The 14179-nt window shown below is 37.3% G+C and overlaps 1 protein-coding gene across 2 annotated transcripts in view; it reads right to left on the reverse strand.

Moving 5' to 3' along the window:
• spg (dedicator of cytokinesis spg) overlaps positions 1-14179 on the reverse strand; it is a 143590-nt gene that overhangs the window by 44767 nt on the left and 84644 nt on the right. The window contains exons 11-16 of one of the 2 annotated variants that reach the window (XM_074180283.1): positions 12597-12840; positions 12353-12539; positions 12048-12301; positions 4352-4642; positions 1489-1648; positions 1196-1430 (exon numbers count right to left, since the gene is read on the reverse strand). In XM_074180283.1, coding sequence (XP_074036384.1) covers positions 1196-1430; positions 1489-1648; positions 4352-4642; positions 12048-12301; positions 12353-12539; positions 12597-12840 — 1371 coding nt within the window. Of the gene's footprint in view, positions 1-1195; positions 1431-1488; positions 1649-4351; positions 4643-12047; positions 12540-12596; positions 12841-14179 lie in introns of both variants that reach the window. The other variant, XM_074180282.1, reaches the window with a different exon arrangement.

The raw sequence follows: 14179 nt of genomic DNA on the forward strand, positions 1-14179 counted from the left end.
ATATTAGTTTGAAGTTTCAGGTAAAGTGTTTGATTGTTTTGTCAGTGTAGCAGTGAAATAAAGTTGAGTTTAATTGTACAGTGTAATCAACTACTGGCAAACCCATGGGAAAAGCGTAACAGTATAAAAATGGAGAAGTAGGAAGCCATAATATTTCTTTCCTAGTATAGTTCTTTTATGAAGTTTCCTTCATACACGTCTGAAGGATGAGTGGACACAATTTTTCAGCTTCATTTCGAATTTGGATTTCACTCAACTAATAAGCTGTTGAAATTATGGGATCATTTGCACTTGTAGTCCCTCTTCATAAGAGTTGAAAAAAATCTTGTTTTTGTTATTTTATGTCTTCTGTAGAGGAGATACTGTTATAGTTATTACCGTTACAAGGTCGATATGTAGCAAATAATGGCTGAGGTTGAATATTGTATAACAACCGATTCCGTTATTTGCGTATCGGCCGTGTGTCGTTCAAGATTTTTCGTAATCCCACTGAAAGATCACATTTTGATTCCGAGGAAAGAACAAACCACGTACATCGTAATTCTACAGAAAAATCCCATCGTGTTGTCATTGAACAGCTTAACAATATCACAACATTATAAACAACGTCAGTTTTTTGTGTCCGCGAGTTCGCTTTAACAACGAGCATGGATGAAATTGAAGATATTGAGGAACACAATGAAATTTCCTCAGAAATATTGGGAAAATTATGTGCAGCGAGTGTTGATTTACTGCCGAAAATTACTCAAGAGCGATATCAAAAGAATATGAAAATTTTGAAACGGTATTCAATTGACAATTTTCAAATTATATGAATAATGCCAATTATTTTTTAATATTATATCGAATTTATACTTACACAGCACTCAGATGCTCCCTTTGTTAGCATTAAATACATTCAGAGTTAAAACATATCACATAAAATATGATCAAAATTCTGAACAAGTTGAAATTTCAACTATGTTTATCTTTTATTAGAAATCATATGAATTATAAACATCAATATCAGTCTAAATCTTCTGTTTTCATACTTCCATTATGAACTGAACACTTTCAAGTGTTCTGAGCACTAGATAAATACCAATAAACATCAAACACTAAAATATATAAAGGAAAATATATTCCTAAAAAAGATAAAAGTAGTTGAAACTGACATTACCTTGAATACTAGTTTTTTTTAAATATCGATACTTACATAGTGTTAAATAATCTACGATATTCATCATCCCCTTTATTGTCCGAAATCAAAATATCCAATTTGTCAATCAGTTCGCATTCCACTTGTTTAAAATTTCCTCTGGCTCTCTGTTCGCACTCCATCATGTCAAAGAATATGTGTAGGGTAGCTTTCCTGAGTTCGATTTCCGGAACGAGGGTAACTTTGAGAAAAGGACCGACCATGGTCGGAATAAAACTTAGTTTACATTCACCTGAAAACATGAAAATGCCCATTACGATGAAAAACACATGTATAACCTATAGACGCACCTAACTGCGACCACATCGACAATATCTGAAAACCCATAAGAACTCTCATGTCTCCATATTTCTCAATTATTTTTTCACGTTTGACGTCGGAAAACTGCTCGAGTTGCAAAGAGGCCTGCGTCAGGTAGTCGACTGACAGATTAAAATAGTTTGTCCACAGCTACAACATAATCTTTTCATGAGTAACAGAGTAGAAAATTTTCATATGAATAAATATAAAATATATTTTTCAGAATAATTCTGTGAACCTATACAGGGTACAGCGGTGACCATCGGTCATCGGAAAATGATAGGATTCGTATCCTGAAAATTGACAAATATAGGTTCAATGACTGAATGAATGATTGAAAGTTCCGGTTACACCGGAAGGGTCAAATAGACAGCGGAGTCGTGAGTTTTTTTTTAAAAAAAAAAGAACATTTTTTTACTGTCCATCCGCTCTGTGGCATTCGAGAGAAAAACTGAATGATATCGTTCGGAAGAGTTTATTTTAGGCAAATTCTGGTTTTTAAATATCTTTCGATGGATATAAACCAGCCGTACCTTGTTGTGATATTGTGATTGAGTAATTCTGCTGTGGAGCGATCTTGCATTATCCTTATTATCGATTGGGATGAATGATCGAATGAAATATTTCTTCCGGACCGTTTAAAAACATCTCCGGCAATGTTAGGGCAGTTGAGCATTGGGAGGTAAGCGTATAGTTTTGTCACTTATTTTTTTTTGGCGCGGATGTATCGTGAAGTCAATCATTTACTTTTTTTTCGATGTTTTTTTCTGATTGAACCTCACTGAATTGTAAGTAGCGACTAAACCGCAAATTTTCTAAATCATATGGATAGCGATATTCCTATTTCGAACGAATGGAAGTGGAATCAAGAACTTGCACGAATTTCCATAGTAACGAGCTATAGGAATCTACACATCACTAGCAGCTAGATAAGTACCGATAGAAGGGGTATGTATGTATATAATAGGGAGTTTTAGTGTGTGAGTGTATATCCACAGCATTTAGGCCACATGTGACCCATTGTACACCTTCCCGAGGAGTTGTCATCCTAGGTCATCGTCCATCCTGTCCTTTCCAGGTCACTAGGAAACATCTCCTTTATATCGGCAGGTGTAGGCCAAGACTCGCACACTCTTTGGCAACCTTGAGGTATCTCACGGCGGTCTCCGCGAAGGTTTTGGAAGGTGAAGCAACATTACTGTTGTAATGTTGCTTCAAACTTCTTCAAACTTCCTGGGGTTCCCCTAATGGAGGCGTTCTAGTGAGGGCGCTTATCTGCAGGGGCAGCCGGTTTCCTGCCTATATTCAAGGCGGAGATCTTGGGGCCCCCCGTAGGAAGTGCCCTTGCTGTTGGAGGTGGAGTTAGGGAGGAGGATGGTGCACTTATACAGAGTGTAACTGAATAAGTGTAAAACATTTGAGGAGGCGATTCGTCATCGAAAATAACAATTTTTTTCACAAGCACTGAAAAAGTTACAATATTTAAATTAACCTGACGTTTTGTACTACCACAAAGACACTTAGCCAGTAATTTATTTGGTTTACCCCATGGTTGTGAGGGGTGGAAAACGCAGCCCCTAAAATTTATTTCCGATAGCCTGTTTCATTCTAAACAAAAAATGTCTCTTGGGTTTTTTGCCCAAAATAAATCAGTTCGCAGCAAAAAATTATTTTACGAACAACTACAGAGATACATCGCCATAAATGCGAACTGGATTTATTGTTATTTTGTAGTTAGTACCTGCATTAAACGATTAAAGGGTAATAAACAAAACTAATTTATTAATAACAAAACACACAACATGTAGAAATCATAGTAAATGTTCAATATGTCTACCTTCAGACATTACGCATGCGTCTAGACGTCGGCGCATTGAGCCACGTATTCGCTCAAATATTCCAGGAGTCTCTCTGATCACCCTGCACGCATCGATGATGCGGTTTCTCAAGTCCTCTACATCGTGAACAGGAGTTCGATAAACCAAATGCTGTAAATGGCCCCAAATAGAGAAATCGAAAGGATTGAGATCCGGGGATCGAGCGGGCCAGTTCTGTGGTCCTCCTCGACCTATCCACTGATTTTCATATGTTTCAGTTAAATGCTGACGTGCTACTTGACTAAAATGGGCGGGAGCCCCATCATGCATAAAAAAACATATCCCTTCTGACGCCCAAAAGAACTTCCTCCAGCAGTACTGGATGCACTTCTCTTAAAAATTGAATGTATGCCTCACCATTTAATCGAGGAGGTAGAAAATGAGGACCAATTAAATCATTCCCAATAACTCCGAGCCACACGTTAAGAGAAAACTGCCCTTGATGGTTAGTTTTGACAATATAGCGTGAGGGTTTTCATCAGCCCATTTGTGGTAATTATGAAAATTAATAATCTTGTCCTGAAAAAAACTACATTCGTAGGCGAAGAATAAAACTGAAGGCTCCGACTTGTTTGATGAAACGCGCGTTGAGAAGGGTATTGCAGCTCTGGTGATGAAACTTTGGTTTTTTCAATCATTATCAGTCATTTTTTTTTTAAGTAATTTTTATGCTCTAGAAATATATTTTTCAGTTTCAGTTCGGTTTTATTTTTCATTTTGCTTTGTTCGTACTTAGTTATGGTATAATTTTGATTTATAGTTTTATTCTTTTCCCACCAGAAACATGTATGTTTTTCAGGAAAATAAATCGATATTATTACTCATATAATCTCAGATAGTTCAGATACTACTTGTACACACTTGAGAGATAACCACTTTATTTATTGATCTGGAAGTTTCAAAATATTACATAAAGCTTTACAAATTTATTTTCAACACATGCTTTCTGAACTTTGCTTACATTTAACTCTCTTACCTCTTTATCAAAATATCCGGCACGGCTGTCGAGAAACTTGAACGCCAAAGGCTGAGCAAATTCTTGAAGAGCCTTGAGAATCACGTTGTTGGTCAACATTTTTATAACTAGCCAATCAGGAGGAAACACTTCCATTCGTACTAGATTTCTAAAAACCAAGAAGGCTCTAAGAAGAAAATCTTTGAGAGGTTTTCTGTCTTGAGCAGGGCCCATTATCACTTCCCATAGCCTTTTGTAATGGAATTCATCAAGTAGCTGCAGGGTTCCTATCAGGCAAGCTACTAAGCAACCCTAGAACAAATCAAATGCTCAATATCTATTACACTGAGCCTTAAGCATTTTGCATTTTGGGGTGAACCGACTAAAAGCCGTCAACTGGCTAAGAAATGAGATTGGTGAAGTTTTAGCTCGATTGGATAAGGTTAACCCGTGCCTCAAGGTTGAAATTTGAACTGTTTATAAAAATATTTTTTATTTTGCTATATGAAATACCTAACAATTTCGCAAGATTTAATTACTTCGGTGGTCCAGATTTTGCTTTATTTATTTTCTCGATTGGTACATAAAAAAGGTGTAGTTAAAACTGTTTTCAAAGTAAATACAGCACAATCCGAATTGAAAATGATGGATTTAGGAGGAAATAAATGCAAAATGGTATAAAAAACAAGAAGAAATAATGTTTAAAATTTTATTATTCAATATATAAAAAAGAAAGCATTATAAAAGGAAGAAGTTATTATTATTATTATTTACATTTACAATTAATTATCAGATTAAGGTGGTAACGACTTAGATAACGTGGCTTTTGAAGAGCCAGAAAAATTTCTTCAACATTCCAATTCAACTTGTAACTGTCGTTGGTTTTCGTCGTTTGTCAAACAGGAATTACATTAATTTTTTCACTTTTAGCTGTGTCATTGACAACCTTGAAACTGTTTACTATTTTTTTGTTTTTAAATAATGTGCATTTTCACACACCATAGGTTTATCAGGATCCGTATTAAAAAATTCTGCATCAATTTCAAATCATTTGAAAAAATCTAGAGTTTGATGAGAAACAAAAAAATCAATATTTTTGTCCGATATATTATCCACTTGATGTAAGATCTCATTACATTATCGTTGCTCAATGTGGTCTCAAACGAATTGTCAAAAATGTTTGATACAAAATTCCCAAACAAGAGGTGTTACAAATACACAATTCACAGTTCCCTTAACGCATAAAACTTTGACTCAAGAATCAGTTTGTTTTTATAGACCCACATTATATAACCTTCTCCCAAATAATATAAAAGAACTAAAAAGTGCCATAAGATTCAAAAAAGTAAAAAAAATGTTAATGTAAAACTACAATATTTTCAATATATGTATTCTAAGTAAACAATAATCTCCCAATTACTAACCCTCACAAAAACAAAATGTAAAAAAATATTAAACAAAATGTAAAAATGTATTTCCAATTACCTGAATTGAAAAATTTGATGGAGACTTGAGTTTTGGTGTCACATCCCTATCATCAAATGTTTTTTCTTCAATTGGAATTAATTGTAAACTTTTTAGAGCCATTCTTGTTTTGATACTTTTCTCTAAATTTTCATCAAAGAAACCTTAGAATTGAGGCACCACAGATGATTTATCATTTTAGGCAGTGCCTTGTCGGCAAGTTTTTTATCAATTTTTCTATATTTTACAAAAGATTTTGAGAATTGTAGGTATTGGTAGGGGGCCAAAGTGGGTTTTTGGGCGTTGAACCACGCTTTTACATAAATGTTTATTAAAAATAAAAAATGTCACTTATAGCCTTTTTTCTAAATTTGTTAATGTAAATTGATCCCTGAAAAAGATATATTTTGATACAATTGATGGCCTTTGCCATCCATCTAGCATGATGAATGGCACTAGCTACTTTGAAAAGTATGTCCTGAAACATAATTAACGAAATTTCAATAAATTCTTTGTAATCATCCCTTGGTTGTTGGAATTGTTAATTGATCTATTACAAACATTAATATTTCGTCTAAATGCCCTATTTAATGTCCGATATTTTCATCTTCATTAAATCAAATCAAATCAAAATATACTTTATTGTCCGAAGATTTGCATCTTACTGACAAAGTCCATGAAATACAATGTTGATATAAAAAAAGTACTAAAAAAGTATAAATGTAAATATAAAAAAGTTCCAAAAATGAATAAATGTAAATATAAAAAAAGTTCTAAAAATGTATAGATAAAATACCACCATGTATAAAGTGATAGTACAATAGTAGTAAAAATATTAGTAATATATTATTAAAAGGATTCGCTAAAATACTCTTCCGAACTATAATATGGTCTATACACAAATAGGTTCTTCACCGCCTTTTTGAAATGAACGTTGCTTAAATTTGCAGATCTCATTTCTAATGGTAAATGATTGAACAATTTACCACCATTGTAGTATATGGAATCCTTGATTAAATTCGAAGTTGGGATGGGAAGTCTAAAGGTATAATTGCTATTACGAGTAGCATAAGGAGTAGAAGCAAAGTTGAACTTCGATTTATGTTTATAAATAAGGCAAACTTTCTCTAAGATAAAAAGTGCGATGACTGTTAACATTTTATTGGCAGTGAACAAATTCCTGCACGATTCTCTGGGTTTAACTTTACAGAGACATCTTAGTGCCCTCTTCTGTAGAGAGGAGGGATGAGTTGCATGCTACCCAAAAAGGTATTCCATAACGTAGTCGAGATTCAACAAGTGCATGGTGAACGGTCTTTGCGACATGGAAACCCAACTCATTTGAAACCACTCTAACTGCATAACATCCTGAGGAGATCTTACTCTTCAGTTGTTTAAGGTGCTCATCAAATTTCAGCCTATTATCAATGAATACACCGACAAACTTTGTGTTTAATTTATTTTGTAATACGTCAGCGTCTATTGAAATGTCATCAAGCGAACATTTGAATTATATTATATTCGTTTTGGATGCATTTAGAGAGAGTAAATTTGCATCGCACCAGCTCTTCACCTTCTTCAAGTCGGATGATATTATTTTAATTAGCTCCATTGAGTTTTTTTCTTTCCACAATATTGTAGTATCATCCGCGAATAGAGTGAAACTACTAGATATGTTAATCATAGATATGTCATTCATATATAACAGAAACAGAATAGGGCCTAACACTGAACCCTGTGGTACACCAGATTCAATGGCCCTGTTCTCCGAGAGTTCCGTTGTCCTCACCATTTGACTCCGACCTGAAAGGTACGATTCGAACCAAGTGTTCGTTACACCTCTACATCCATATTTATGAAGTTTTTTTAATAAAATTTTATGATTTTATGAAATTTTTATTAATAGTTTTGTATTTTGTCTTGTCTAGCTTCGATCATCCAGTGCGAAACTTTTGAAAAATTTGAGTGGGGGCCATTAGTTGTGCCCATTTTTTTGGTATCATTGGCATCGACTAAATTGGTTGTTAGCCTCGTGTCCTGGGTAGGCCATGTTAATAACTACCCGAGCTACCTAGGAAACATCATGGCTATTCGCAGTCCGTCAGCCAGGTAATGTTGCAAAATCATCCCAACTTGAACTAGATAAATTCTCTCGAGAAAAATATCTGGTCGAGGTTGGGATCGAACTCATGATCTTCCAGTCGTGAGTCGGGCGAACTAATTCACCGATAGTTGTGTTTATTTTTAAATCAAAAACTGATTTGAGAATAATTTCTAAAATATGGCGACATGCTGAATAAAGAATAATGATTGCTCCAGCAAGAGGCAGGTTCCTTTGAGACGACCAGTATTTACCGCGGTGGAATCAAAACATATTGCCTGTATTTTCTCAACTGTCCCCCACAAAAGAAAATATTTGGTTGGTTTATGGCACTCCAAGTAGAGATTCTTTGATGAAAGGGTCCTTAGCATTAGTTCTTATGTAACAAATTAGACCTTTTAAGGGATAAACTATATACTGATAGGAACTACCAACTTACAATTCGTAAAAACATTTATAAGGCTGGAAAAAAAATTATGTTTAATTATATAAGTTTAATAATGTATAATGTTCAAAGGAAACAAGAAATTTATCAAAAGTGATTAAATTAGGTATCTTTATTGCCCTATTCCACTTATTTTCTAAATTTAGCGACTTTAAGGATTTGGATCATCTCTGGTCTTGGAAAATATATTCAAATATAATCGTTTTAACAAAAAAGTGCTTGGAGGAAAACTAGAAGATAGCAACATTTCCTATGAAATAAAACAACAATCAAATTTCTAGGTCAAATTATTTTCATTTCATGAGGAAAAACGGCAACTTTTAGCAAAAAAATAGTTTTTTTCAAATTTGATCTCGATGAGGCAAGGGTTAACATTGTCCAATTGATCTGAAACTTTCCAAATCATATTTTCTGGACAAATAGCAAATATTATGGGAGCCCTGGCGGCATTAATAATAATACTAATAATTTTATGTAAAGAGAACCTGCTCATCGATAGATGTATAACGCAGGAATCTATACAATATAAGTGCAACCTCTTTTTGGCATGGATCGATTACTGTAAGGTATTTGATACAATATCGCATTTGCTCAGATGCCTTGCGGTACCCGACAAAAATAGTGAGATGCATTGAACAACTTATACCACTCTGGCGAACTCACTTCACCATAACATCTGGTCAAGACAGAGTCCAAACAGGGTGGGTCACTTTCAGAAGGGGTGTATTTCAGGGCGATTCCCTCAGTCCCCTTCTCTTCTGCATCTCACTATTGCCATTATCCGTTGCGCTCAGAAATACTCGAGGGTATAACTGTGGCACCCCCGGAAACCGGAGGCACAAGGTCACCCATTTGTTTTATATGGATGATCTTAAAGTTTATGCCTCTGGAGAGAAGAATTTCCACTCGTCCTTGAGGGTGGTGGAATAGTACATCATCTCAAAAGAGGACGATGCGGGGACTACGGAGAGGATGTACAGCTCGTAGATGGAAGCATCCTACACCATCTGGATGCCGGAGAGACATATATTTACTTTGGGGTGGAACAACGCCACTCACAAGAGGTAACAGCAGTGAAGAACTCTCTCCGCGGCAAGTATCAGCACAAACTTCGACAGATCTGTTCATCGGAACTGTCGGGGAAGAACAAAGTTGCTGCAACAAATATGCTTGCCGTTCCAATCTTACTCTACTCGTTTGGAGTAGTGAAGTGGACTCGGGAGGAGCTGTATCAACTCGACATAAAGACCTGAAAAATGATGCATCTCTATAGGAGTTTGCATTCCAAATCATCTGTTCCACGGTTGTACTTCCACCGACAACAGGGAGGCCGTGGACTTTTGAATTTGGAGTATCTACATGACAGAATGGTACTGAATTTAGCCTGTAAAGTCGTCAGGAGTTCGGATCCCCTTCTGTGCATAGTCCGTGACCATGAGAGAGCAGGAATTGGAGCATTTCTCTTCAGGACAGCTGCTCGAGCAGCTGATGAACTCGGTTTAGTTTTCGACACTGAACGAGGTGACCACAACTCTGTCACCGAGTTGGAATCCGTTCAGCAAAAAGCTCATATAAAAGCCGCAGAGATCACCTCACTTCTGCGGAAACACAAGGATGAGCCAATGCATTGGGTCTTCTTCAATAACATCGAAGAACTTGGCGTATCAAAGCGCCTGACTTTCGTTTTCCTCAGGTCGAGTGGGCTGAAGTCGGAAACTGAGGGGTTCATCATGGGTTGCCAGGATGGTGACTTCAACACCTTAGTCTACCGCAGTCGCGTGATGTGTGTAGAGGTTCCAGACACAAGGCGAAGGACCTGCCGCGAGGCGCCCGAGACCCTAATGCACTTGTTATCAGCATGTCCAGCATATGCGGTCTCGGCCTATATCCATCGACATAACGCGGCCCTAAGAGTGCTATATTACCATCTACGGCACTCTTACGGTATTGACGAGAAACCGGTGTTGCCCTACGCTCCGGGGGATATTGAATCCGTTGTGAGGAACGAGAAGTGCCGAATTTATTGTAACTATTCGTTCCCCACCCTCAGGCTCATACAAGCTAATACGCCTGATATAGTCCTTCTCGACCACCAGAGCAAGACGATATTTGTAATAGAGTTTTCAGCTCCTGGCGAGACGAATATTGTCTGAAAAGAGGAGAAAAAATGGATAAAATATCGAGATTTTCTCTTCGAACTCTGCAGACTCTATCCATCCCACTCTGTCGAGATGGTTGTTCTGATTATTAGAGTCCTTGGTGGAATGATGCCCTCTCTACTCTCGAATGTTAAAATCATACCGGCTTGCCGCACTAAGGTAGAAATCTTAGCCGGACAGATGCAGAAGGCTGTCATTCTTGGCTACCTTCGCTTACTCAGGGCATATGATTATCGGACCCAATGATCACTTAACCCACGGTGTGAGGAGTGGTCATTGGTTGATAATGCTGGCGCGCCCTCCCGAATAATAATAATAGGTCTTTATCCTCATAATGATACAATAAATAAATGTGAACATTTACTGAAACGGGAAAGGCTGAAGATCAGTTGGTTGCATCAAAAGATACAACCTCTGTTTTTTATCTTAGGCCCTATCGGGGGATAGGGCCTGACCATCGCACACTACGGTGAAAAAAAAATATTAACCATTTTCGGTACTTAATGTTCATATGGTAAGTCAATAATTGTAATATATGTTATATACATATTGAGAATGAAAATATTTTTTCACCTTATGCCTTGTGACCACCCAACTCAGCACATCGTTCTAATTATTTAAGAACAGTATGAAGGCTATTTTCCGGGTTTTTTAGCCGTGGTCTGCAGGTTTTTATGCCTGAAGTTTCGTCTACTGCTGCGGTAGACATTCTCAAAGGCGATGTGGTAATGGTCGCAATAGCTGAGCTGGTGCTCTGGTACCTCTAAGGACAGGTAGCCAGCTTTTATTAATATTCATTGTCTCTTCTTTCCTATTGAAATTATTCCTATGCTTTTGAATCTCTATTGCCTCTCAATATATTCTTGGGTAGTTATTTTGGGTACTGTCGAGTATTACTGTGTCTTCGAATGATATAATGTGGGTACCTCCTTTGTTGAGAGCATGTTCTACCACAGCCGGCTTGTCGGTTTGCCTGAGGCGACAGTTGCTCTTGTGTTCGGAGAGATGGGTTCCTATACTTCAATTCGTGGTTCCCATGTAGACCGACCCGCAGCTACACGGGATTCGGTATACCCCTGGCGTTGCTAGGGGTTCTCTAGGGTCCTTCGCTGACCTGAGGCTTTGCCTGATGGTTTTGTTGGTCTAAACTAAATATTGGTTTAACGTCGTGTTTCACCAAGATTTTACCAATGCGGTCTGTGACATTTTTGACGTAGGGTAGGAAAGCTTTTCCCTTGACTGGCTTAGCTGGGGTTGCTTTGGTGTTCTGTCTCCTGTGTCATATGACCCGTAAGAATTCTCTTCCGCTGTACCCATTAGGTTTGACTGCATTTTTCAGGTGATTTAGCTCCTCAGGCAGATCCTCAGATTCGCAGATTCGTCGTGATTTAGTTCCTCAGGCAGACCATATCGCGTTTGAAAATGTCCACAGCAGCAGTAGACGTAAAGTCAGGCATAAAAACCTGCAGACCACGGCCAAGAAACCGGGAAAATAGCCTTTATAAAGTAATATCCGGCCGTGAAAGTTTACATTCTTCGATTACTTACGAACACTTTGACATCCTTGTCAATTATACCAAGAATGGTCTGTATGAGAACTTCTAGGATGGCCACACACAACGTATCGACATCATGATGAATACAATTGTTGATTTTTCCTTGTTCTTCACTTAATTTACGTTGTTTGAAAAGGTAGCCTGTGATTTCTCCAAGTATTTCAGTGCAAAGTTTCAATTCTTCTAATCTTGTTAAATGGTATCTCAAGTGTTTACAAGCGGTCACGAGAAGTATATTCCTGGATTCTAAAAAATAAAAACTTTCAGAAAACTGAGTTTGATTGATCTCATACTCACCGTCGTCCTGAAAGAGTTTGCTCATCACCATATTTTTTATACACGACAGTTTTGCTTGAACTAATAAGGTTGGTAGATCCCTAGGTAACGAATCCAACATAGTTCCAGCAAGTTTAGTCACTTCTAATGTTGGTGTGACTTCAATAAGCTGCTCATATACTGAACTTAATGCCAACAGTAGAGCAACCTTAAGAGAAAAGTGAATTCAGTGTCTGTGATTGGGAAAACTGCTTCAGTTACTTACTTGTGTATTGATGATATGGCTGTCATTTATGGTCAGCATTTTATTCAAAGAAGCAAAAACGCTGAACAAGTCTCTTCTGAAACTATCCTCGAAATGGCCACCAGTGGCGCGAGAAAATAAAAGACGACTTTGAATTATCAGTTTGAAAATATACTCCAAGCTTTTGAAACACTTTTGAATTGGTTCCTGCTTCTCGAAGGAAACTACCCAATCTGCACAATGCTGTACGCTTGTAAGGAGTCCCCTAAAATTTCATGACTTTGAAATGAAGTTTTGATATTTCAAATCATCTAAAATAGTCTTTCTCAAAGTGGGCGATAACGACCCCTTGTGAGGGCTGGAAGCCTATAGGGAGCAGTAAAGGGAACGGGGAAGATTGGGGGGCGTTGAAGTGGGTTAGGGGGGCGATGGCTGATTTAAAAATGTTTTTTTGCTTTCAACACAAACTAGGGGACTAGACAGAACTATCTGCTGTCCGATTTGTCAAACTGTACAATAGATGGCGGTAAGCTTCATTGCGAAGCGAGAAGTTTCTAGTCTCCATTCTCGAAAGTACTAGGCCCGCCCGCTGCCTCATATGAAAGCGCGCGCGCCATCCATGTCGCCGGTAATGTCATTCGACGATATTACGCAAAACAAGTGAATATAGTTAGCGACTAGCTAGGTAAAGTGCTGTAAGTGCGGTGGTGAATACTGTGAGTGGTGTCATTAGCAAGTTTTTAATACTCAATTCTTTACTTCGGCATTTTTGAAGACAAAATTATGTCAGAAGAAAAAAAAAAAGAAACGGCAGTATAGCGCGAAATATATAAAATATGGATTTATTGAAAATCCCACAAATCCATCTTCGCCTATGTGCCTTCTTTGTCAAAAAACATTTTCGAATGAAGCGACGAAACCCTCAAGGCTACAAGATCATTTGAATAAAATGCATTCAGATAAAAAACAAAAGTGTGACTTATTTTCAAGGACTGGAAAAGAAACACTCAGCTCAGCCAACTCTGTCAAAACTTTTTTCAGGGGTTTCTAAGCAAGACGACGACGGACTCCGAGCTTACTGCAATATCTCCTTGCTAATTGCTCGAACAGGTAAACCTCACACTAATGGAGAGGATTTAATTTTACCGGCAATAAAAAAAGTAATAACTACTGTGCTCCATAAACCAGCGGCAGATATTATCCGAAAAATTCTTTGAGCAATAGTTCCGTGCAAAGACGAATTGATGAGATGGCTGAAAACATTTAAGAGTCATTGTGCAATCATCTGAAGACTTCTAAATTCTCAATTCAGTTAGATGAGTCCACCAACCAATGGAGCATTGTTGTTGTCATACGTGAGGTTTATTAAACATGAGAAAATATATCAAGAACTACTATTTGCCAGAAATTTAGAGACGGATACAAAAGGAGAAACCATATATAATAGACTGAAAAAATTTTGTGACGGGAAAGAAATTCCACTGAAGAATATTATATCAGCTGCTATGGATGGCGCTCCGGCTATGACGTACTAAAAAATAAAATTCTAGATGTGCTCGCTGCACATTGCGTCATTCATAGGCAACATTTGATTGCGAAAAATC

This window comes from Leptinotarsa decemlineata, unplaced genomic scaffold (genome assembly GCF_025532065.1).
Source record: "Leptinotarsa decemlineata unplaced genomic scaffold, Ldec_3_MD MMD2_tig00026294_RagTag_RagTag, whole genome shotgun sequence".
NCBI lineage: Eukaryota > Metazoa > Arthropoda > Insecta > Coleoptera > Chrysomelidae > Leptinotarsa > Leptinotarsa decemlineata.